The 27,247-nt window shown below is 34.7% G+C and overlaps 1 protein-coding gene across 1 annotated transcript in view; it reads left to right on the top strand.

Moving 5' to 3' along the window:
- The window catches only part of TBC1D23 (TBC1 domain family, member 23), a 57,226-nt gene that overhangs the window by 19,722 nt on the left and 10,257 nt on the right, over positions 1-27,247 (top strand). The window contains exons 3-15 of the mRNA XM_008570357.1: positions 387-492; positions 1,197-1,401; positions 8,202-8,325; positions 11,365-11,489; positions 11,580-11,623; positions 12,448-12,551; positions 13,879-14,001; positions 15,217-15,309; positions 17,879-18,049; positions 20,380-20,422; positions 22,181-22,290; positions 25,016-25,155; positions 26,543-26,587. Of these exons, the coding sequence (XP_008568579.1) occupies positions 387-492; positions 1,197-1,401; positions 8,202-8,325; positions 11,365-11,489; positions 11,580-11,623; positions 12,448-12,551; positions 13,879-14,001; positions 15,217-15,309; positions 17,879-18,049; positions 20,380-20,422; positions 22,181-22,290; positions 25,016-25,155; positions 26,543-26,587 (1,433 nt within the window). The remainder of the gene's footprint in view (positions 1-386; positions 493-1,196; positions 1,402-8,201; positions 8,326-11,364; positions 11,490-11,579; positions 11,624-12,447; positions 12,552-13,878; positions 14,002-15,216; positions 15,310-17,878; positions 18,050-20,379; positions 20,423-22,180; positions 22,291-25,015; positions 25,156-26,542; positions 26,588-27,247) is intronic.

The raw sequence follows: 27,247 nt of genomic DNA, 5'->3' as shown, positions 1-27,247 counted from the left end.
ACCCATGGCCTTGGTGTTATCAGCACCGCACTCTCCCGAGTGAGCCACGGGCCGGCCCTCACATTCTATATTGTTTTTGCATTTTAAAAAAATAACAGAAAAGGTGATTGCTTGAAAGGAATTTACATATGTAAATATACAAATATTTTGTGTAATTTATTCTATTCACTGAATCGACATGAAGTAGTAATATCTCATGTAGGAGGATTTAAAATAATTCTGTTGGTACATTGTTAAGTGACTAAGGGCTCAGCATTTGGTGATAGATACTTTACTGTGTAATTTTTGGTATTATTCCTAAATTCAGGCCTTTCATTATTACAGCATATTTTCCAAGATTAAGAAATAACATATGAAACTAGTTGCTTTTTTTATCTTTCTTTCAGATTGCTCTGAATGTTTCAGGAAAAGGCGATAGTTTGGCATCATGGGATGGTATTTTGGACCTTCCAGAACAGAACAGTATTCACAAGGATTGCCTACAGTTTATTGGTAAGTTAATAATCATTTCCAAGAAGGGAAAAATTTTGGAAATAATTTTTGGGTGAAGTCACTCTTTAATAGAATTATCTTCTTATAATTTGTTATACTATGTTGAATTTATAGGGAGCTTGTAAATAGTTTTAGAACTGTTCTTTGGAAATTCTCATGAAATAATGTCTAATAATTTTAAGAGAGAGAGCCTAGTTTTTGCCATTTCTTTGCATTATATATTTGCTTTTTCATGTACTTTTACAGTTTTGTTGCAGTTTTAAACCTGGTTTGTGTAAAACTGAAGACCATATGGTTGTATGCAGTCCTTAAAGGGGGCTGTGTTCCAGAAGCTTATCTATAAATTATAGTTTTTTTGTCTCTTTCCTTTCTCTCAAGGGACTAGATAAGAAAACACATACTTAAGTGAAATTGATTGTTATTTTAAGTTTTCTTTTCTTTAAACAACTATCTTCCTTAATGCTAAAAACAAGAATATTATAAAGAGCTTTGACTATGTTTTTTTCTTGGGTTTTGGGTCTGTGAACCAATAATTATTAAAGTAAGTATAAGGAAAAATGTGTTTCATGAAGTTTTACTTTGCCTTTGCCATACCTATGTTAAATGCACAAACATAGTATTGGATATTTGTAAACAAGTGTTAGGTGCAATAACTGAGCCTTTAACAGGCCCTTGATAACTTTATTTTGACACTTATTTTCTAGACCAGCTTTCAGTGCCAGAGGAGAAGGCAGCAGAATTACTTTTGGATATTGAATCTGTAATTACCTTTTATTGTAAATCACGTAACATTAAATATAGCACATCCCTTAGCTGGATACATCTACTCAAACCATTGGTGCATCTTCAACTGCCACGCAGTGATTTATACAACTGCTTTTATGCTATCATGAATAAGTACATTCCCAGGTAAGATATGATTTAATTTTTATGGTTTTTAAAAGTGAATAAAGGTCTAGTTTGCTTTAACTAAAGTTATTAGATTTACTTTGGTGGTAAAGTAAAAGGTTCAAATAATTTTTAAGGTTGTTTCAATCATAATTGTTATTTGAATTTATTTTTGTTGTTATAAGCATTATTGAAAGGATTCTTTAGTAAAGAATTTATGTTTCTTAAATGGTGGTTACCAGGTCAGCGTGGGGGGAAGGAAATAGAAAATATGCTGGATATGTAGGATGAACAAGATGGAAGATCTGATGTACAACATGAGGACTGTAGTTAATAACAGTGTACTCTGTTCAGGATTTTTTTTTTTTGTACTCAGGATTTTTGCTAAATGAGTAGGTTCTAGCTGCTGTTGCCACAGAGAGGGAAAATGGATAACTCTGAGATGATGGATATGTTAATTTGTTCCACTGTAGTAACCATTTTAATATATATGTGTGTGTGTTATAACATCACGTTGTATACCTTAAGTATATACAATAAAATTTACTTTTAATAAGTACTCTCTAAATGTACTTATTAGTATCCCTGCTTTAATTTCTTTACCAATAAAATAACATAACAACATCAAAGTAAAAAGCAAAATTTTTGGAGTTCTACCTTATGTGAGGTGCTGGATCTACAGCTTGGAAGTCCTACAAACACAGACCTTGAAGAAGTAAGTTGAATTGTGCTGAGTGTTAGGAAGGTGAGATATAGAGTGCTATGGAAATGAATAATGGGGGTGACCTAACTTACCCTGGACATCAGAGACGGCTTCCCTGGGCAACTGATGCTAAAGTTGAGACCAGACAGATGTGTAGGTGTTGTGATAGGGGCTATGGTGGTGAGGAGCATTCATGAGGCCAGAAAGAGTTATTCTAGTTCCCAGTGCTAGGGGTCAGATAGAATTTTAGAGCCAAAAGAAACTTTAGACATAATCTAAAACAGTGGCTTGGCTGTACAGCTTTGGATGCACATGGGAATTATTGGGGGAGCTCTTAAAAATTCTACTACCTTTTTGCATACCTAACTAATTAAATCAAAATCTCTTGGTGGAAAGCACACCCAGGGTCCTGAGTCAGGAGCTGAGGGCCACCCCCCACAGCCCAGATGCAGGCAAGAAACAGAGCACACCTTGGGTACTGAGGCAGGAGCTTAGGGCCAGCCCCCTCCACCCAGAAGCAAGCAAGAAACAGAGCATGCCCAGGGTCCTGAGGCAGGAGCTGAGGGAAATATCCCCAGGAGCACACTAAAAACATTACTTCTATGTGGGTGGTCCACCACAGCTACTGCCACAGCCACAGCTACTGCCAAAGCAGAAGATGCCACAGCAGTAGCCACAGCTACTATACAGGCAGCCTGCCAGACACTCAACTACATTGACACAAGAAGAGTCACCAATGGAGACCGGCAAAAGAAGAGGACATCTCTCTCCTCAAAGCCCACTTCAGAGTAATAGAAGAAGCAACTGCTCTACCAGATAACCAGACATCAATGTAGAGATACTAAAAATACAAAAACCCAAGAAAATATGACACCACCAAAAGAATACAGTAATTCTCAAATAGCAGGCCCTATAGAATAGGAAACCCTTGAAATGACTGAAAAGGAATTCCGAGCAACAATCTTAAGGAAACTCACTGAGATAGGAGAAGACTCAGTTAGACACAATGAAACAACAACAAAAAAATCCAGGATATGAAAGAGGAAATTTACAAAGAGAATAATACCTTAAAAAAGAATGTGGCATTTTAATATAGGTGTTTACAAGTGTAGATTTTCCTCTAAGCACTGCATGAGCCCTGCATCCTATAAATTTTAATATGTTGCACTTTGATTTTTATCTCAAAGTACTCTTATTTCCCTGTGATTTTTTTTTATCCATTGTTTATCTAGGATAGTGTTTAATTTCCACATACTTGTGAATTTTCTAAACTTCCTTCTGTTATTGGGGTCAGAATATATTTTCTATGATCTTAGTCTTTTAAAGTGTATTAAGACTTGTTTTGTGGCCAAAAACAAAAAATAAATAATTTAAAAAAAAAAATCTCTCAGTGAGGGGACCCAGACATCACTGTTTAAGATTAGTTTCTCAGTTCCAATGTGCAGCCAAAGTAAGGAACCTCTATTCTGGGCCTTGAAAGTTAACTATGTTTTATTAGTTTCTATGTGATAGCACACTATACTAGGTGTAAGTGTTTTGTATTTTTTCTCATTTAAAGTGACCACTCTAATGTAGGTATCTCTGATTTACAACTACAGAAACTGAAGCAAAGAGAGAGAGAGATTAAATTACTTTTCCAGGATTACACTTCTGGTGTGTGGCTGAGTTAAGATTTGAAGTTTGGATGGAAAACACATGCTTTACTAACATGGTTCTCCACCCTGGCTGCTTGTTCAAATCAATTGAAGAACAACTTTTTCTTCTTTTTTAGTAATAGCTTTATTGATATGTTATTCATATATCATAAAATTTACCCTTTTAATGTATACACAATTCACAGGTTTTTAATATAGTCACAGAGTTGTGCAATCATAACCACAATCAATTTTAGAACATTTTAATCAGCCTAAAAAGAAACCCCTTACCCATTAGTAGTTAACTATCCATTTTCCTCCAACACTCCTAGTCCTAGGCAAACACTAATATACTTTCTGCTTCTATGGATCTACCTATTCTGGACATTTCATATAAATGGAATTATATAATACGTGGTTTTTTTATGACTGCCTTCTTTCAGTTATCATAATGTTTTCAGAGTTCATCCGTATTGTAGCATGTATCAGTATTTCATTTTTCTTTCTTTCTTTTGGTCAAATAATATTTCATTGTATGCATACACATTTTACTTACCCATTCATTAGTTGATAGACATTTAGGTTGTTTTTACTTTTTTGCTTATATGAATATGCTACTGTGAACATTCCAATACAAGTTTTTGTGTGAACATATATTTTCATTTTTCACGAATATGTGCCTAGGAGTAGAATTGCTGGATCGTATGATAACTGTTTAATCTTTTGAGGAATTGTCAGACTTTTCCACAGTGACTGCACCATTTTGCAGTCCCACCAATAGTGAATGATGATCCTGGTTTCTCCACATCCTTGTCAACATTTGTTTTTCTGATTATAGCCATTCTAGTGAGTGTGAAGTGGTATCTCATTACAGTTATTAACTTGCAGTTCCCTGACGGCTAATGATGTTGAGCATCTTTTCATGTCTTTATTAGAAATAATTACTTGGGAGTAATGTCTCTTCAGCCAAAGACCTTTTAAAACATACCGGTCCCCGGACTTTCAAATATATGTGGACTGAGTTGAGCATAGACATAGTTATTTTTTAAAAGCCTAAGTGATTCTGATGTACAGTACACCAGGGTGCTACCTTAAAGTCATACTGCTTTATGTAGTGAAAACAGGCCCAAAGAAGCCAGAAGACAAGGCTAAGGTCATGGCAGAACTGAGATGGCAACTCATATTTAGGAGTCATTCTCCTATACTAGGTCTCTGAACTGCCCATATTTTATCATTCTAATTGCCATCTTTAACTGTAACAGAGCTAGGGCCGGCCCGTGGCTCACTCGGGAGAGTGCGGTGCTGATAACACCAAGGCCACGGGTTCGGATTCTATATAGGGATGGCCGGTTGGCTCACTGGCTGAGCGTGGTGCTGACAACACCAAGTCAAGGGTAAAGATCCCCTTACCGGTCATCTTTTTTAAAAAAAAAAAAAAAAAACTGTAACAGAGCTAGCAATAGCAAGGGACATAATGTCCTATCTTTCTAGAGAAAGGTGGTACTGGTAGTTAGGAGTAGAGGGAGAAACTTTTACATTGAGCTGTGTAACACTGTCTTGTCGGGTTCCTATAGTTACTGTTTCCATGAATTCCACATGCAGCACAGCACTCCAGTAAGGGTCAGTGTTAATGCCCCTTGAAAGAACACTGAGCTCAGAATGCTGCTAGGAGAACTCCATTTTAACATACCTTCTTAGTATAGATTCAGGTATAAGATGGGTAGGATTGTATCAAGCACAGTGCCTTGCAGTTGAGAGTAGCTTTGCAGCATACAGCTATTAAATGAATAGATGTTGCAGTGGCTGACTCCCAGAGATACCCCAGTTTTTCAGAATATGAGACCATGAACTAGACATTTGTTCCTACAGTTTATGCCCCTATTCACTGCCTGTTTCTATATTCTGTCTCAGCATTCTATTGCCTTGTATTCATACAGTGGGGAAAGTATTCAGATTTAGGAGGTATTCTAGCCAATATAAATCCGGTTCTGTTTCTGGGTATCTGAATTGCCAACCTGGGGCCTTCTCTGTAAAATTTCCCTGCCAGCTGCAATATCAGTAAGTGGTATATTGAGAGTCATACCAAATTCTAGCATTGACCTCACATCTTAGATTTGTAGAAATTATTTTTTATTATTCCTCCTTGAAAAGCATTTTAAAACGTTCTTTATCAATGCTTTAATGTTAAAACTGTGACATTCATTTATTAACTTTTTTACATGAAGGCTTTTACCTTATTTTTGTTACAGTTTGCTTTTTTAGAGACTTGTACCCCTGCCAAAACACCACTTGCTGAAATATCAAATTACATACAGATAATCCCAATTTTACAGTGGTTTGGCCTAAGACTTTTCAGCTCTATGATAGTGTGAAAGTGATGTTGTGCATTCAGGAGAAATCGTACTTTGAGTACTCATACAACCATTCTGTTTTTCATTTTCAGTATGGTATTCATAAATTATATGAGATATCCAATAGTTTATTATAAAATAGGCTTTGTGTTAGATAATTTTGCCCAACTGTAGGCTAATGTGTTTGGAGTATGTTTAAGGTAGGTTAGGCTAAGGAGTGATGTTTGGTAGGTTAAGTATATTCAATGCATTTTCAGCTTACTATATTTTAGATTTATGATGGTTTTGTAAGGATGTAATCCCATTGTACGTTGAGGAGCATCTGTATATGAAAGGACAGTATGGCATAATGATTTATCGCCCAGTTTCTGTGTACAAGTCTTAGCTCTATCACTTAGTTGTATGACTTTTGGTGAACTACTTGACCTCAATTAAGCCTCAGTTTTCTCATTTGTAAAATGGATATATGTTTCATAGGGTTGTTTGTGAAGATAAAATGAAATGGCTTTGTAAAATACTTATTACAGTGTTTGGAACATGGTATTTCCTCATTAAATGCTTGTATGATGACCTGTGTTTTGAGCTGTCATAAGTTTTTGCTGCTTCATTAGGCACATTCTTGCCTCGTTCCCTTGTGACTAGTAGAACGCATCTCAGTACAAATGCTGAATGGAATAAAGTTTATAATTAGTAGCTGAGAAATTAGTGAAGGCTACTGGTCCAAATGAAGACTGAGTTAGTCATCACCTCGTTAACAGTAACGTTATACTTTAACCAGCCAAACTGTCTGGAAGTAACTGTTTGTAATATTGCTTTTTGGTTTTAACTATACTGGTTGAAGAGTAATAATCTCCCTATATCGAGTACATAATACCAGAAATCTAGTATTTTTTGAGAGATTCTTTTTCCATGAAGTAACTCAGTTAAATTTTGAGGTATTACAAACATGGACACACTAAAACGAATTAATGTGAATATGATAGTATCTAGCAAATACTCTAGGCACAAAAGATTTTCTAAGAGTGCTGCTTGTGTAGGAATTAGAAGATAAGGCTTTTGAGTTTGAAGTCAGAGACTAAGTGTGGGAAGAAGGAAGCAACTGTGCTTTCTTAGGGTGACCCTAGTGCATGGACCAGGTCTGGACCTGCTCTAGGGGGTTGTCTTCTTTGGGCTCGGATGCTTGGATATCTGCGTGTGGGGATGATACCTTTCAGGTCAGAGCTGTGAGTAGCTACCATGACCCTGGGCAGAGGAGCCTTCTTTAAACAGAGCAGGCTGAGATGCTTCTTGAGATAATGGCTAGGAACTGCCAGGAATCCATGGCCCAGAATGTATCCCTAGGCCTTTTATAATTATTTCTACTTTTGAAATAATTTCTACTTTTGAAGTCTTTGGCAGGGAAATGTGCTGTTTGTTTTAAAAAAAAGACATTGCGATAGTAAAAAAGGCAGAATATATATTTGTTTCCTTTTTCTATAAAACAACATTCACATTCAACTTTCCCATTTTACTCTCACATAACCCTTTGAAGTAGGGCAAATATTCAACAAGATGAGTATTTGATACCTTTTGGAATTCTCTCTGAGCACCTGATACACAGGCTACTTCTATGGCTTCTAAGGCTCTGGCCCACTCTTCTGAAATGTTCATCTGTGGCCCTTTCAGAATTGTACCTTTGAGGAGGACATCCCTAGTTGAGTATGTAAACTGTGGAGCTACCCTGAAGTCTTTCTATGAGTTTCCTCATATTTGGGAGGGAAAGAGTGGGATGGAGTTCTTCAGGACTCTCCAGATCTCCTATTGAGATCCCAGCCTTATCAAAATAACCAAAGTTTTATTTTCAGTGATCCCTGTATTCCTCTTGCTTGAGTACTTCCTGCGTTCACCTGGAGAGAATCTCTTTAGGGTGGCTATAGACTTGCGGTTACTACAAACATTTGTCAAGTCAATTATATTAAAAGGTGTTAATGAGAGAGCTCTGTCTGGTTCTATCAGGTAGGCTTGCTGTGAATGTTGTGGTGTTCAGGTGTTTTGGGGGTGGGGAAAGGGGGTGGGTATTACAGGAGAAGTATTTACTGATGTAATCGTTTCTGATCTGTTAATGCAAAAATCTTCACTTATCTTGTCTTTTAGGGATTGTTCCCTGAAGGGAAGACCATTTCATCTCTTCCGATTACTCATCCAATACCATGAGCCCGAACTTTGTTCTTTACTTGATACCAAGAAAATTACTCCAGACTCCTATGCACTCAACTGGGTAATAAAGTGAAAGTAGGAACACTTAATGAAAAATAGATTTATATAAAACTATAGTTAGGTGAAGTTTTTTTTTCAAGGGAGAGAAAGAAAATTACTAAATTATAGATTATTACTACTTAAACCAAAGGAGTGAAATTATTCGCTTTTCAAAATAACTTTTTTTACTCTTCATTTATCTTAGTTCAGATTATTTGACATGAAGTTTAGGTTTTCGGTGTTTTACATATATTTGTGTGAGTATAACTAGTATATTTACATACAAGAGTACTTCAACAAGTTGTGGAAAAATAGAATTAAAAGATAATATGAATCTTTCTGTGAACTTTTTGCTGTACCCCCATAAGTGTAATATATGCGTATAATATATGTAAACATATGGTATATATCAGTTCACTTTAAAACTTGGTGTGTTAAAATTGTTGATGGTGTGTATAAAAATTGGTGTCCAATCATGAGAAAAACAACTTAAGATCAAGTGGTTAATGTAAAAGAATATAAAGTACAACTCAGTATTCTGTAATTCTGTGTTTGTATTTTCAGTGGGAAGTCTTATTTAGTCAATGGTTCTTAAACCTTTTGGTCTCAGGACCCCTTACACTTTAAAATTTATTGATGATTCATTGTTTACGTGGATTATGTTGATTAGAAATTAAGACTAAGGAATTTTAAATATTCATTTATTAATTCATTTAAAAGGAATGATAAACCCAATATATGTTAACATAAATAGCCTATTTTTAAATGAAAAACAATTATATTTTCCAAAAGAAAAATAGAATAGTGGCATTGTTTTATATTTTTGCAAATCTCATTAATGTTTGGCTAAATCAAGGACAGGTGGATTCTCATATTTGCTTCTTTATTCAATCGGTGTTGATAGCACAGGTCATGTAGCCTTTGCAAAATTCTATTGTTCATTTATGAGGGAACAAGTATGAAAAAGGCAAGTAAAGTCTAAGTATTATTATGAAAATAGTTTTGACCTCACAGACTCCCCTGTAAAGAGTCTGGGGGACATCTGAGGGCCTTCAGACCACAATTTGAGAACTGCTGTTCTAGGTTAATTTGAATGTCTTTCTAAAACAATGATTGTTAGAAGACTACACAGTATATTCAAAAATTAAACATATTTTTTGATCATGTCTTACCTAACTTTTCTTCAGGAAGAATCCCATTTCTGCCACTTGTTAACTGTATGATCTAAGACACTTAGCCTCTGAGCTTCATCTGTAAAATGGGAATAATAATAGTACCTATCTCAGAGGATGATGGGATGAGGTGGCAATCAGGAAATGGTAATTAGAGAATCCTAACTGGTTTTACTTCTGGGCTCATTAAATCTCAATCTCAGTAACCTATCTTTAGTTCCCTCTCAGCCACAGTCTTGTTACTTTGAGCTAAAATAATAAAATACCTATAAAATTATAGTTTCTCCAAGAGTCATATGTTGCCATTAAGTCTACTTATTTATGTTAAAGTAAGAAACTATTTCTCTTAAGCATTTTAATAAGTAATAGAAGTCTTTCTGCCTAAGAAATGCCATTTCGGTTGTCAGAATTCTAAATTAGTACTCAGTGCTGGTGGCAGGAGGTTTTAACTGAGTACTAAAACAACTGGTTTCTCTTCAGCTGATGCGCCAAATAGTTTATTCTTGCTACTAGTATTATGTCAACGAAATGGAGTTTTTGTTGTTGTTGTTGTTTTTTAAATCATGAGATGAAACAATTAAAAACTAATTCTCAAACCTGGGAACCCATAAGCAATGCAGTGGTAGCTTTAGTTTAGCTAAGTGAGTTTAAGGATGGGTGTATATTATTATTCTATTTGTATTTATATCTTCTAATCTGTGTTTATAATAGTAATTTCTCAAACAGCAACAAAAAACATTAGTAGCATTATGTACTTTAAAAGCCTGTGGTCATGTGTAGTGGTGATTACATGGACTGTGGAGTCTCAGGCTTTTTTCTGTTCCCAACACTGCCACTCACTAGCTCTGTGAACTTGGGTTAGTTATTTAATCCAAGTCTATTTCCTCACCTGTCAGATAGGAAGAAAAATGTCTACTCTGCAGGCCTGTTGTGAGAATTAAAATATGAGCTAATTAATAAATCTGTGACAGTAGTTTAGTATCTGGTACAAAATATGCACTAAATGTATGTGTTCACATTAGCTGCCTTTAGCCATTAAAAATGTTTTAAATTGAAAGTTTTAAATGGACTTGTTTCTTTATCTAATGAAATTCAGTGCCCTAATAATCACTGAATTACTGTAGTTCCAAACACAGTTGAGCGGTAGAGAAACTTATAAATTAACAACTCCTTTTTGGGGGGCAGCTGGCCAGTATAGGGATCTGAACCCTTGGCCTTGGTGTTATAACACTGCACTCTAACCAAATGAGCTGCTGGCCAGCCTCTTGTAAATTAACAACTCTTTTTATTTGAAATACACAACCATAGAGCCCCTGAGATCTATTGAAGGATGTGAATGTTGTTTCATCTCTTTCAAATGATGTACAAGTAAGCTTTGGGATGAATTCACATTTATGTTGTCATTAAAATTTTATTAGATGCTCCTAAATTACCAATTTTGAGCCTCATAATTACCTTGTAAGTTAAATATTGTGCTGTTATTAGTAATAATTATGCTAGTTACCTTTCTAGAGCTCTGTAGGTAATTATACTAGTTATGCTGTGTCAGAGATATGTGCTAGTTACTTTAGATATTCTAGGTTAATTATCTCTCTTTTTACAACAGTGGTACAAGATGGGTAGTAGTATTCCTTCCTTTTTACAGAAGTAGAAATGGAAGATTAAAAGAGATTAAGTGACGTGCCGTAAGTCACACAGCTAGTAAATGGCTCCATTGTGTTTTGAATCCACATGTTTTGCCTTTGGATTTCATACACTAAAATTAAGGTACACATTAAATATCAGGTGCAAGTAATGTGATGTATGTTGCTTATTCATTTGCTAATACTTTTAGAAAGAACAAGTCAGCTTCAGTGGTTTATGTCCCTCATCTCATTTTCTGATTACAGCTTGGAAGCCTTTTTGCGTGTTACTGTTCTATCGAAGTCACTCAGGCAATATGGGATGGATATCTTCAACAAGCAGATCCATTTTTTATTTATTTCTTAATGTTAATTATACTTGTTAATGCAAAGTAAGTATCAAGTTAGTTAGATTTTTTCCTTCTCTTTTCTCAGGGTGCTCTATTAATATTTAACTCTAATTCATTTGATTCCCTTTACAGAGAAGTTATTTTAACACAAGAGGCAGACAGCAAAGAAGTTATCCGTGAGTATCATTTAATTTAGAGAAAACACTTTAGGTCACTTAATCTCTCTAAAACTTAAGTTTTCTTATCCGTAAATTTAGGAGATTAGTCTAGATGAGCTCTGAGGTTTCATTCAACCCTCAAATTCTGTTAAGTACTCTCCAGGTACAGACCTTAAACACTGTTTTCCCTGATTTTGCCATCCTCATTCATTCCTTTGTATTTTTTCACTCTTTCATTCCTTTCCATATACTGTTTCTTTGGTTTCAGTGTTCAAATAGAATGTCATCCTCTCTCCATCAGTGTTCTTTCCTTAATGTACCTTTCAATACTCAGCTTACATATCTCTTGTGAAATTTTGGTTCTTCTTTTGGGCTCTCCGCACTCTAGCCCCCACACAGATAGTAACTTCCTTTCTATAATGCCTGGCACTTTGTACTGTCTATCTAATAACATTCATCTTAGTACATTATAATGGTTTATTTTCTCACATAAGACAAAGTTCCTTAACTCAGGATATTTCTTAGTCATTTTTTATTTCCAGGGATCCTGGCATTTCATGTATGTTTTTTGAGTAAATAAATCAGAATATATTGATTAAGGCTAAGTAACTTCATTTAATTGACTGACACTGTCCTTCATTAACAGAAGAATTACATTAACAGTTTCAGCTCATTTGGAGAATCCACTTTTCCGCAGCAGCTTTAAAAACATCACTGTTGAGATTCCATTCATATAGTATTTATTATGTTGAAGATATTTCAGCTTTGGTACATAAATAATGTTGGTTATTGTATTTTTCACAAACAATTTATTAAATATCATATTTAAAATCATATTTCAGAGTTCTTGGAAAATACTCCATCCAGTCTGAATTTAGAAGATATAGAAGACCTTTTCTCTCTGGCTCAGTATTATTGCAGTAAAACACCAGCTTCTTTTAGGAAGGTATAAGACAAGAAATAACCAGCTATTCTATATTTCACATTTTGTACATTGTTTTATTGCTTACTTTGTATCTGCTTCAGTTAAAATATTCTAGGTTGTCATTCTTTTTGTGTATTAATATTCTCCGTAGTGGAGGAACAGACAGGTTAAAAAAGATTGTAGGAACCATCTTATCTCTATTCTGATTATTAGTTATTTTTGATCATGAGAAAATTGACAGATATTTCTTAAATTAGTGCTTTCTTAACTTTAAAAATTATATTACAAAAATCCGATGGAGGAGTAAGTATAATTATGCTCCCTTTATCTGGAGTTCAGCCTTGTACAACCTTAGTGACTCAGAGCTATCTTCTAAACAAAAAAAGGTCACTTAGCCCCATAGAGAATTAGATCCTTAGACCAGACAGGTGCTTTCAATAAAGGACACCAGATTAGAAGCATGAGTGGTATGAACTCCTAGAAAATAAAACTCTAAGAAGCAAAAGTTTATGGCAGAGGCACAGGTTTATATTTATAAAGTAAACAAGTTTGTGAATTCAGGGACCCGTGAGAACATTATTGTCTTTTTTTAAAAAAAGCATTTTGCCGTAATAATTTCTAGTTGGCAGTCATCATGTCACTGAAATATCAAGATGAGGTTAAATTATGTTCAGTATAGTATGTTTCAGAAGGCAGGTAAAAGAAACCTTTTAAGAACACTTCTCTCAAAAATAATTAATTATAAAAGATTTATTTCTAGGGATAATTTCACCTATTTAAATAACTTCCTCATGGAGACTACTTCAGTTCCCAACAGTGTTGGGTAAGTCAGATTGTGGGTTGGTAGTTTAGGATATTAGGTGAAAAAGAAGTCTTATTCTTTTCTTTTTCAGTCTTTTAAGAAGAGCACCTTTTATTCTTTAGACATAGTAAATAATCTGCACTAGGAGCTGCAAATTAGAGCAGGCTGTAGGTCAGTATATTGCATAATTTGTGCAGTTTATTTCTGCCAAATTTTTGTTATTACATTAAGATATGACAAGTTGTGAGTAACCGTGTTTAAAATTTAATATTTAACTATATGTGATACTATAGAAAACAGATGTATAGAATGTGTTATTTTTTTCTTAGTCTTTCATCTTGTGTGAACTCTGAATGGGACTTTATGGCCTTTTTGTAGCTTTCAACCTGTAAGATTTGAAACTATATAATAAATTTTAAAAATCACATGATTCAAGGATGTTATATAATTATTTTACCTTTTATCATGATTTAATAAGAATATTTTTAGGAAGAAGGTTTGACTTTGTTTTTTCTTTATAATGTTTAAAAATTTCTCTTCAAACAGGATAATCACCATCTCTTTGGTAGTACTTTGTTGGGAATTAAGGATGATGATGCAGATCTGAGTCAGGCTCTTTGTCTCGCTGTCTCAGTGTCAGAGATCCTCCAAGCAAATCAGCTGCAAGGAGTAAGTCATGGAAACACAGTTTTTCAGGGGACTATCCCTTTCAAATGCAAGGAACCGACATTTTCTCCCTGTTCATTGATTCCCACAAAATGGATTTACTACAACAATGTGGCTATTTTGCCGTTTTTGAATGTCTTATATGTTAAATCTTCTGTCCAGATGGTCATTTTTAAACTGCCAGTTTGTGCGTTATTTTAATTGTCAACAATTAATTATTCTTGTCATTCTTGACACCAGTTTTTATAAATTGCCATATCTTTTTTCATATTTCAGCAAAGCAGGTGAATGTGGCATCGAATAAACTACTTAAAAGGGTGAATTTAGCACTTAACTGTTAAATTCGGGGTAGTTATACAGCTAATTCAATAACATGATTTAAAGCCATAAAGCATATAGCAAAGGAGAATTGTGAAAATATACCATACTTTTCTGTCCATTGCGATCTTTATGAAAATCTAATGAGCTAGTTTGACCAGTGGCATTTTCAATATATGGTCTTTTTAATAGTAGTGTAACAGGTAGCCATGAGTGTATATACTTGGAAAGTGGGATATATTTCTGAGGTTGATGAGGGGAAAAGAATGGACATGGGAAACCTGGCCTTTTACGGTAGATCTCAGTTGGACTTCTTACTGTATCTGTACTGGTGGTTCAGAATTTTCAAAATACAAGCATCTCATCTTTTTCTTATTAGAAAAATATTAAAAAACAAAACATACAACTCAGTTTAAAGAGATCCATCTGTACTTCTTCAGTTCAAAACTGGCATTGCAGAACCTCCTTGTCCTGCTTCAGCATACAAGAAAGAGGTTTAGTTCTTACATAAATTGAGTTGTTGATAAGCTCGTAAATTATTTGCAAAAATAAGAACAGTATATCTAGAATTGTGTTTCTAACTATATAGTGTTTACATAATAAACATTTAAAAATTGTCAAATTCCAGTATAATTACTTTTGTAGCTCAAACTGACATTGTCCTGCTACATAAATATTTTTAAACTTTTTGGTCAAGAGCAATACATAAAAAATATTTTAACTGTTTAAAATGAGTAAAAGTATTTATGGCCTTATGTGTTGTGTCTGTACTAATTGGGTCTTTTTCTATGTGAGATTCATTTTTTTCTTAAACTTATTTCCCCTTCTTTGTTAATGTTATATTGTGTAATGTGGACCTCATGGCAAATTCCAGTATCTCAAATGTTGTTTCCCCTTTAGGAAGGAGTCCGGTTCTTTGTGGTGGATTGCCGTCCTGCAGAACAGTATAATGCTGGGCATTTATCAACTGCTTTCCACTTAGATTCAGATCTGGTGAGTATAAATGATTATTAATTTTTTTGTAAAAAGTAAGAGAGGAGGTAAATTTTTTTTTCTTCCAGTTCTTAAATAAATATGTCCTGGATTAGGGGTGTTTTTCTTTCTGCTTAAGGAAAGAATCTCTGCCCTTATGGGAAAAGTGTTGCTCTCAGGTTTCCTTTTCACACAGGACACCCTTTTGGCATCATAAAGGGTAGATGAAGACACTGTTAGCTGTGGCTTACTATTGCTTACCATTGTTATGTCATTAAATTCTAAACTTACTATGAGCTACCTTATAGAGCACTTAGCATAGTGCCTTGCACCTAGTAAGTACGCTATAAATTTCAGCTCTTATTGTAATTGGGTAAGAATTCTAAAAACTTTTACTGAAAGGCATTTTAAAAAATCGTGAGTATTTATGCATATAATAAACTAATATTTAATAAGGGTAGTATCTAGCATATAAACGCTCAGTTGTTAAAATTACTATCCTGGGTTGATTTCAGTTGAAGGAGTGGATAAAGTAAATAATTAAATATTGTCAGATGCTCAGAGCTGTTGACATCACTGATACTGACATCATTTAAGCTGTTCTGGGTTATTAGGCTCTCAGCAACGGGAAAACAGAAAGAGGAGTAGGATAGTAACCCCTTCTGTTGACTGTGCAGTTTACTCCTTCCCAACTTGTCTGAAGAAGTTAATGCTGAGGCTGAAGGTGTGTGTAGAAAAGCATTGGTATAGTTAAGAGGAAACTTATAGAAGATGAAGGTAGAAGAACTCAGAGTTTTAGACACTGTAGGTGAGAAAGGCCATCCTAACTCATTCTTGTCCTGTAGGTGAACTCTGTACCTTTCTCTTCCTTTGATTCCTCTCTAATGCTTATTTTAAAAATTTACTCTAGTGATTTATGAATAACTGAATTTTAAAAAAAATTTTCAAAGAATATCACCAGAGTTAACCACCATTGTCAACTTGTTTAATCTGCCAGACCTTTAATACATATTTACATATTTCTTGCTCTGCCACTTGCTTTTCACTTAACAGTTTCTTGGAGATCTTTCCATTTACGTACATTCTTAAAAAGAAGGTGCATAGTGGTCTTTGTTACAGGTACACCATAATTTATTGCCTGAGTGATGTACATTTGGATTATTTTCAGTTTTTTTGTAATAATGCTGCAGTTAACATCTGTATGCATATTTTGTGAACTTAGGCAAATATTTCTGTAAAATAGATCCTTAAAAGTAGAATTGTTGAATTGAGGGGTGTGGGCGTATGATTTTACTAAAGACCACCATATTGCCCTTCAAAACAGCTGAACCACCTTCCATTTCACAACTGTAAAGAGTGATTGTTTCATTCCATCAGCATTATTGGACATTATCAGTCTTTTTATTTGCCAGAATGATGGGTGAAAAATAGTGATAATTACTAGTGAGGTTGAGCATCTTTTTTTGTGTGTTCTGTTTATAGTTGTTGGGCTATTTGGTTTTGTTTTGTGTTGGTGTTTTGGTGGCTAGCTGGTACAGGGATCTGAACCTGTGGCCTTGGTGTTACCAGCACCACACTCTCCCAAGTGAGCTGTTGTTGGGTTTTTTTGTTTTTTTTTTTAATTGCTTTTCTATATGGTCAGTCCATTTTTCTGTTGGATTTCTAATGTACTTTTTTTTTTTCTTTTTTTTTTTTTCCTTTTTGTCTTTTTTTGTGTCCGGCAACGGATCGCACCCCTCAGTGTCGCGCCCGTACCGGACCGGGACCGGCAGCGGGATCGCAACCCTCCGTGTTGCACCCGCACCTCGCTCAGCCAGTGAGCGGGAACCAGTCTGTATGTGGGATCCGAACCCTCAGCGGGAGCGCCGCTGCACTCCCAAGCGGCGCACTGTAGCAGTGCGCCACCGGGCTGGCCCTCTAATGTACTTTTTATGTAGCTGCATTATAACAGTTTTTAAAAATTTTTGTAGTTATTGGCATACTTGTTTACTTGAGGGTAAGAAATGAATTTTTTATCCTTGTATCTCCAGTACCTAAAATAGTGCTGATAAATAAATGGATAAATGGCTTCTACTATATCTTACTGGGTCCTGTAAGAAATACATGGCTTGTCTTATAAATGGAAACTAAAAAATAGAGCTTGTTTGAGCTCTACTGTATTGTTTTTATTCACAGGGTCTTCCACTCAGTGTTAAACTCTTTCTGTTACGATACCCAAGGACACTGTAGCTGGTTGTTATGTAAGAAACAAAAAACAACAAAAACAATTTTTTTTCTAGTAGAGAAGTATTTTCTTTATATATTTAATACTTCTGGGGATTTTCAACTTTTGTTGTAACATGTTATAGTAAATTTATATATCTCTTATCCCAGAGATTTTTGTTTTTAAATAACATTTATTATAATCACTAATATAACATGTGACCTTTGCAGAGATCCTGTTTATAGGAGCCTTTTCTTTCTTTTTCCTTTGTTTTCATGATGGCTCTTTAGATGTTGGGTTTTTTCCCCTGGAAAAATATTTCAAGTTTTGCAAATGTATATGAAACACAGGCTTGCCATGTTTATAATTTTTTAAAAAATTTTCTAGATGCTCCAGAATCCATCTGAGTTTGCACAGTCTGTAAAATCTTTGCTGGAAGCACAGAAGCAGTCCATTGAGTCCGGCTCCATAGCTAGTGGGGAGCACCTCTGTTTTATGGGTAGTGGCAGGGAGGAAGAAGACATGTATATGAACATGGTTCTGGCGCACTTTTTACAGGTAAGCTGATATAGATTATTGGTTATTGCTATCATCTTTAAGAAAATTGTATAGATAATTTTTGCTTTTATGTACACTATCAGATTTATCTGTATTTTTTTTTACAGCTTCTTGGTTTTGTTGTCTTGTCAAGAAAGGTCATCTTCAGATTTTTCTCTCATGCTTATGTGGTTTATTTTTTATGTTTAAGTATTGAACCATTTGGAATTTACTTTTGTGTAAGAAGTGAGATAGAAATCAGAAAAAATGTTTTTCCGGATAGCTAACCAATACTGCTATCAAATTGATTTTTTTGTCTGTTTTTTGTTTTTGGGTTTTTTTGGCAGCAGTCCAGAATGGGGATCTGAACCCAGGACTTTGGTGTTACAGGGCTGCGCTCTAACCACCTGAGCTAATCGGCCAGGCCAGACTTTGTGCTATCAATTTGAAATACAACCTTTTTAATATACTGAATTCCTCTGTGCATCAGGATCTATTTCTAGATTATTCTGTTGCATTGATCTTTATGCCTATTTATGCCTTAGTATTTTTTACAGTAGCTATATAATTCATCTTAATATTTTCATTTTGAAATTGAAAAAATATACATGCATATTTATTCATGGCCCATAGCCATCTTTCCTTTTTGTGTTGAATGTGTCTTCAGCACAACTAATTTGTATTAGTGGTTTTATGCAACCTGTCCCTCTGCTTTCTTGCAAAGCCTTATTCAGTGATGGCTCATTCCTTATAAAAAAATAGTTGTTTATTAGGTATTCTTTGTTAGTTTATACATTAAAGTCCTTACAATGTATGATCCTAAACTATGGAATCAGAAAGACAGTAGTCATGGTGTTACACAGGCCACTCAATTTGGATTAATTTCTATTTATGTTGTATTTCACTGGGAATCTGGTTTGAGAAAATTAGTCTAACAGCAGAATCCCTGAAAGGCAAAATCAGAGAAGGAACAAGCTATTTGGGGGAGGGATTGTAAGATCATTTTAAATCTTGTTAAAGGAAATAGTTTAGAAACATATACAGAGTAGCAAAAATAGGGACCTAAACTCATTTTAATCATAAATTTAACCGGCCTATTCTTTTTTTTTTTTTAAAAGATGACCGGTAAGGGGATCTCAACCCTTGGCTTGGTGTTGTCAGCACCACGCTCAGCCAGTGAGCAAACCAGCCATCCCATATATGGGATCCGAACCCGTGGCCTTGGTGTTATCAACACCGCACTCTACCGAGTGAGCCACAGGCCGGCCCTTAACCGGCCTATTCTAAAAATGCTTTAGTGTAAACTTATATATTGCAAGAGCTGTTTTACGACAGTACTGAAGTATTGTGGACTTTTTTTTTCTATTATTCAAGTGTTTGATGTGGTTTTAGAAATTTTTTTTCCCAATTTGTATTATACAAAATTTCAAAGAAGTTGAGAAGTAGGGAGAATTGATACATAAACTCTTTATAAAGACATAACCACATTATTGTTATCATAGTTTATTATTAAAGAAATATAACTAGTGTTCAAGTTGCCCTGGTTTTCATAGGGTCTAAAACAAGACACTGCATTTGGTTGATGTCTTTTAAGTTTCTTAATTTGTATGTTTCCCCTTTCCAATTTTTTCCTTATAGAAATTTCCTTATATATAATTTGTCTTATAGAGTTTCCCACATTTTGGATTTTGGTGATTACATTCACATGGTGTCATTTGTCAGATTCTATCCCTGGTATTTCCTTTAAGCTGGTAGTTAGATGAAGAGACATGATCAGATTGCTTTTGGTGGGGAACCAGAGGATCCTGGGGAGGTGGTGTGTGCTTCTGTCAGGTAGCAAATACTGTCCAGATGTTTCCTTTTTTGTATCTCTCTTTTTTTGTTTTGTTTTGTTTACCATTACTTAGATTTATTATGTTTTTACTAGTTTGCAAAATGGTAATATTCTGTCATTTCTTCATAATTAGCTGCAATATTTTTTTATATTACATTTTTGTAAAGGACACAAAATATTTTTAAAGCTTTTTAAAAAACGCTCTGATTACATCCTAAAATATCATTTAACTAATTTTGGTTTGGCTGTTGCACTATTGGGACTATAATACAAGTAAACTCACAGTCTTGTTAGTAGCCAGGAAGTTGTCTCCGTCTTCCACCCAAGCACCAAACCATATAATACACAAGGTAAATGTACATACCTCTCTATGCCAAAGTCCAAAATGTCAAAGAAAAAAAAAAAGTCTGGAAATTTAATATATAACCACATATTTCAGTTGACAGTGTTTTAGAACTATCAGAAGTTTTAATTAAATTGCGTTTTGGAATAATTTTAATTTTATTTTCCATTACAGAAAAACAAAGAATATGTGAGTATTGCCAGTGGAGGATTTATGGGTAAGGTTTCAATTTGTTAATTTCTTTGCCTCCACTTTTTAGAGGAAATTATTGATTATCAGCAGAGCTGATTTGAAATGATCAAATGCGTTAATAGGTAGACTCTCTCTTCGGTCATACGATATTTTCAGAAAAAACAAGGCCAGAGGATGCACAGATAACAGAAAAACATAATAGGCAAATTGAAATGAATGAATATTTGATGAAAGACTATTTAAATAGATGTATTTAATTAGCTTGTGTTTCCAAAAAGTATTTCTGTAAAGATGCATGAAAAACTGCCCATATTATCTGCCTCTATGGAGAAAAAGGGTTAGATAGGACTAGAACAACAAGAGTTGGAGGAATACTTTTAACAGTATACCCTTTGTACTATTTGAGTATTTCGTTATTTCATCTCTGAACTACTTGAAGGTATTTACTGCTACAAAAAATGTTGGCTGAATGGAATAAAATAAATAAGCTGATGTTTTCAGGTCTGCAGACTAATACCTGGTAATCCAGGATAGTAAGATAATTGGCATGATCTCTGCAGGGAAATATTTGAAAGTTATGAAGGATTAGGTCAGTGTAATAAGATTAAAAAAGAGCCCAACTTACATTAGGAAAAGGTATCATAAAAATACTGAACTGTAAATGCTGGGAAAAGGTAATGTTAGAATCAAATATGTTTTGAAGGTAACAGAATCTTGGATTTTAATCATGGAAGTATTTTAAGAAGATATGACCTAATGTAACTTTCTTATGCTTTAACTTGGAATTTTTGATAAATTAGGATCTGTTTCCTGTTGGTCTTAACTAATGACTACTGTTGGGTACAGTACTTAACTGTTTGGTTAGGTATCCCATGCATTCATGAAAAGTCTAACCAAAAATTTTCCAGTAGAATTATTGAAAAAAATCTGAGTATAAGTGGACTTGTTCAGCTGAAGTCCATGTTGTTCAAGGGCCAACTACTTCTTTTACCGAGAAATACATAATCTCTCTTCCCACAATTGTTAATGCCTAAAACTGCTTCATTATGGAAAGGTTGATTGATGTCTCCTTATGGTATAACAAAAGCCACCATAGGTTTTCTATTAATCTTGTATGTCATAAATAAGTCACGGAGATTGTCTGTTAATGCTTAAAAGATTACCTTCTTTTTTTTTTTTTTTGTCTTTTTGTCTTTTTTCGTGACCGGCAACGGATCGCAACCCTCAGTGTCGCGCCCGTACCGGACCGGGACCGGCTACGGGATCGCAACCCTCGGTGTTGCCCCCGCTCCTCGCTCAGCCAGTGAGCAGGAACCGGTCTGTATGTGGGATCCGAACCCTCGGCGGGAGCGCCGCCGCGCTTCCCAAGCGGCGCACTGTAGCAGTGTGCCACCGGGCCGGCCCCAAAAGATTACCTTCTGAAGAGGAAAACATAAAGCCTGTACAGTTATCATCACCCATATGGTCAGTTAAGAAAAGTTATATGTGTATTGAGGGCTTTAGCAGGAAGGTTTTCTGTAGCCTGGAGGCCTTTACTCCTCTTTAGAGGCACAGAAATAAATACCCGAGATTATGTCCTTGGATCTTTCCTCACTCTGTTTTGACATGTTTATTACACTTCTCTGGTAATGAACCAGAGTTGATATGTCACGTTATATCTTTTGTTTTTATTTAATTTGTTTAAAATGTATTCAGCCATAGTTGATTATACATATCTGTGGGGTACAGTGTTGAGTATCAATACCTGTACGTATTTTGTTTTGTTTTTCTTATTTATCTTAAGCACTACAGCAGCACCTAGCAGACATTAATGTGGATGGACCAGAAAATGGATATGGCCATTGGATTGCTAGTACCTCAGGCTCAAGGAGCAGTATCAATTCTTCTGTTGATGTAAGTGTATGTGTAGAGTATGTCACCAGATTTGGGTACATTCACATAAAAGGTAATTAGCTACTAAACCCCCACTATAACAGAATGGAGTCAAAATATTTCAAACATATACAGTGAGGAGTTGTATTATTTTGAGGTTAAATGATGGCGCAAGCCTGCACAGCCAAACTAACAAGAGTTCTCAAGGTTCAGCTGTTAAATTTGAATTTCTCCCTGTCCAGCTGCAGTTTGCTATCACCTAGTGACAATTTTATGCTCCAGCTTAAATATTAATGGAGATTACTCTGGTTTCTCTGACTAGCTGGGACTTAAGCAAGCTGATTCCAGGAATCTCCAAATTAGTTTTGGCCAGGAAAATACTGGGGCTCATGATCACACCTCTTACCTACTATGTCTGTACCTCTCCCCACCACAAACTTACATAATTAGGACTTCATTCTATCCACATTTGAGAATGGGCCAGGCAGAGGAAGAAAGAAACCAATTGCCAATCCTATTATATTTGATTTTTAGTTATTGAGATGTGCAGTACTGCAGGGTTATGCTATAGTGCATAAAAACATTTTTTTCTTCTACTTTGGAAATACTTGGTAATAATTTTTTGTGCTATTTCAGTTAAATTAGGCATTAAATCATTTTCTTAGCAAGTAATAGCTGTAGTTTCTCCACCTATGCAGTAGAGATAATGGTAACAGAATCTTTCTCATAAGGATGACTTGAGGATTAAATGTGCAAGTGCATGTAAGGTGTAGGACCTATTACCAAATATTTAATAGTAGTTATTATAATTGTAACTCACTAGAGGTATTAATTGAAGTTTATCTTCTGCCATGCAAATCATAACAGATTTTTGTCACATTATCAGCAGATAAGGCTTCTCTGAGAATTTTGTTTTTAAACTTATCCTCTAGGTATCTTAGAGCTCTTTTTGTGAAGTCACATTTTATTTAACAAATGTTTGTTGTTTTCACTTTTAATAACTAAATAGTATTCCATTGAATGTATGTGTTATAATTTATTCAGTTAGCCCCTTGTATTTACATTGCCTCTAGTCTTTTTCTATTACAGACTCTACTACAATTGATTTTTATAGTGGTATATTTTATTCCATGATTTTTTAGTTCTAGAAGTGGAATAACTTGATAAAAGATTACTTATCAAAATCCTTAGAATTCTGCATTATTATCAAATAGCCCTCCAGAAAACATTATTCTAATTTATATTCTCATCCACAGCATTGGATAGTCTTTCCATTGAAGCTTTTATCTTCAGATTTGGAAAACACTGATGAGGCCATTGTAGAAACTATCTTAAAGATGTGTTCTATTCAAAAGTACCAAAGAATTTCCACAGTCAGTTTAATTTGGTTTTGAATTGAGATGTGGAAATACACATGGTTTGTGTTGTTAATGACATATCTCTAAAAAACAAAAGTAACACATGTTCCTTGAAGCATTATATGTAAATAAGAAAAGTATAAAGAAAACAAAATCACCTTTAACTCTACCAGAGATAATTGCTATTCATATTTTGAAATATTTTCATGAAATCTTTTTTAATGCACATGTGTATTTTAGTATTTTATTTTAAAAGTAGTAACCATAGTGTACATAGTTTTATTTTCTGCTGCTTCACTGACCATGGGCATTTTCTAGTGTTTTAAAATCCTTTTTTTAAAGTATTTTTTTTTTCCGGCTGTATAATTTTTTATCAAATACTACCTAAATCTTTATTCACATTCTGATTGTTTCCTTCCTATAAGCTTTGAAGAGGAATTAATGGGGAAAAGATAGAACCACTTTAAAAATGTTTAATACCTGTCACCAAATTGCCCTCTAGGGTATATGTGAGCAATCCCACTACGCAATTTAAGAATTATACTCACACCTTTTACATTATGTATCTCAGGATAATTTTTCTTCGGAGATTAAAGGCCTAGGTGAGAATGGTTTTAGAAGCAAAAATTTACAAAGAACAAATGTTTCCAAATTTAACTACATTAATGGGAGTTTGATTATACTTTCACTTATTTTTGTAGACTCATCTGAGTTAAGACTAGTAGAGAAAATTACAGCACTGAAAAATAGGCAGAGTTCATGGTTCAAAATTTTTGTTAATTCATGTACATTATGTAATTTTATAAAAAGGTCAATAACTTTATTTCTTATTGAACAAAGAAAGTAATTTCAGACTCCACATCTATGTATGTGCGAAGATATCCTAATATTTCATTTCTACCTTCCATTCTTAAAATGGTTTCACCTAATGAATTAGTTTGCTAGGGCTGCAATAACAAAATACCATAGACTGGGTGGCTTAAACCACAGAAATTAATTTTTTTACAGTTCTGGAGGCTAAAAGTTTGAGATTAAGGCATTGGCAAGTTTGGTTTATCCTGAAGCTTCTTTTCTTGCCTTGCAGATGGCCACCTTCCCCATCATATCCTCACATAGTCTTTTCTCTGTTTCTTTCCCTCTTATACAGACACTAGTCACATTGGATTAGGGCCCACCCATATGATTTCATTTAACCTTAATTACCTCTATAAAAGCCCTGTCTTCAAATACAGTCACATTTTGAGGTGTGTTGGGAATTAGGACTTCAGCATATGAATTTGGTGGGAATACAATTCAGTCTGTAACATGTAACATAACCTTTAGCTGTATGTAGTGTGTCTGCTAATCATTTGGAGAGCAGTTAATCCATTTATGTTCTATATTTTCAGGGTGAATCTTCTAATGGGTCAAATGATAGAGGAATGAAGTCACTAGTAAATAAAATGACTGTGGCTTTGAAGACAAAATCTGTTAATGTCAGGGAAAAAGTTATCAGTTTTATTGAGAATACATCAACTCCTGTGGACCGGTGAGTTGCTTGTGCAGAATGAGTTTATGATGACTAATCAAAACTAAGAAAATGTGTCTTACAGTAAGTGAATGTTAGCTGAATTAAATGTGTTCTAGAAAAAGGATACCAAAGTACGACGGTACATCAAAAAGTTTGTGGAAAAATAGAATTAAAAGATAGTATGAATCTTTCCATGAACTTTTTGAAGTATCCCTGTACATTTTCTATTAGGTGATTTTGTAGTTTTCATTATAATTGCAGGGATATGCTTTATTGCTGCAAAATTTGGCTATAAAGATTACTCTCTCCTTTCCCACTTCTCAGAAAGATGCAAATAATGAATCTGCCTTTTCATGCCATTTGTTAAAAAACATTTAGGCCTCCCTTTATGTAGTACACTTCATGTAGTAGCTGCTTCTCAAATATCAAATGGATGGGGAATTATCTTCTAAATGCAGCAGTCTCATAGCAGAAATTTCTTACTCTGCTGCAGGAATTTAAAACCCAGAAAATTTGTTCATGCTAATTATGGCAGACACCCACTTTCTCAAGTTTAGGAGTTGAGATTTTACAATTTTGTATACAGAATATAAGTGAACCCCATTTTCTGGTGAGTTACAAATGAGGGGCATGGCTAACAATTGATAAGCAAGTTTAAGAATGTCTGTTAGCATTGTGATTGTGACTGTGAGTATGTATTTTCTTCTCCATGTATTAGTCTAATTGATCTTTCTTGTTCCTAGAGCTCAAAGCTATATTTAATTCCAACATAGAATTTGTTTCTAACCAAACTAGATCTTAGAAATGTGTTACATTATTTGGTTTCACTATTATGGCTTACTTGCAGTATATCGGGAAAGTTGAAATATTTGCCTTTAGGAACTGAATGTCAGGAATTTGCTGTTTGTCACTTTATTATGTATAGTACATATGCCTACAAAAGTACCTTTTTTTTCCCTGCTTATTAGTAAATAGCAAAGAAGACAACAGGTTATTTTCACTAATACAAAAAAATGTATCTTATCTAAAATGGTCAACTGATAACTGTTTTATCAAGCCTGAAAGATTTGTTTGCTCAATAAAGCTATGTCTACCCTCAAAAGCCTAACCCTTTTACTTGTATTAATTCCTATTATTGCTACCTTTTGTAGTATAGACACTTGGGAAATTTTATTTTAAGATGCATTCATTTTGTTTTAAAATGAACTGGTGATAACTGTAAAACTTTATTGTCCTATCATTCGAAACTGACTTTTCTTCAGTTTTCTTTTATTTGGGATGATTGAAATATTTTCTTTATAATGTATACTCTTGGTTAGAAAACTGATTATACTATATATTTTTTTAAAGCTGTTGCTTTTTTGAATAATCATTTTGTTCTGTCCTCTGCCTCGATTTGCTATAGAATGTCTTTCAATCTCCCTTGGCCAGACAGATCATGTACAGAGCGGTAAGCCAATGAGTAGAGCAGCTGTATCGAACCATACTTTTCCTTTAGCATGCCTCATGCCACCTGTAGGCCTTCTGCTGTCTTGGCTAAAATTTTATCAGCTATTTCAAATGCTGAACTTTTCTCATTCTGCTTTTAGGAGTGTGTCATACTGATTGATCTTTTTTTCTTTTTGTATTTTGCTTTATCATTTAGATTTTTTTTTTCCTTGCATGCTTCTTTATATCTCCCATGCTTCAGATGAAAATCAACTTCATTCAAACCGAAGAATCTCATCAAAGCTGCAGTTTTTATTGTGAGACAGGGGAAGGTGAAACAAAGTATGCATGTAGTCAAGAGTTGGCAGGATGTTAGCTTTGAAGATCATATACTCATATCTCCTGCTCTAACAGGAGAGAAAATTACAGCACCTAAAAGCAGGGACAGTTCATGGTTCTAAATTTTTGTTAATGTACATTATGTAATTTTATGATATTTTTAGGTTTTTCTTAATAAGATAGAGGTGCTTAAGTTGGCGAGTTAACATATATAAAACTATTTCAGGGCCGGCCCGGTGGCGCACTGGAGAGTGTGCCGCTTGGGAGCGTGGCTGCGCTCCCGCCGAGGGTTTGGATCCCATGTGGAGACCGGTTCCCGCTCACTGGCTGAGCGCGGTGCGGG

The sequence above is a fragment of the Galeopterus variegatus genome, unplaced genomic scaffold, assembly GCF_000696425.1.
Source record: "Galeopterus variegatus unplaced genomic scaffold, G_variegatus-3.0.2 Scaffold596, whole genome shotgun sequence".
Classification (NCBI taxonomy): Eukaryota; Metazoa; Chordata; class Mammalia; order Dermoptera; family Cynocephalidae; genus Galeopterus; species Galeopterus variegatus.
The sequence above is the reverse complement of the archived record's forward strand: the minus strand, read 5'-3'. Positions and strand labels throughout refer to the sequence as shown.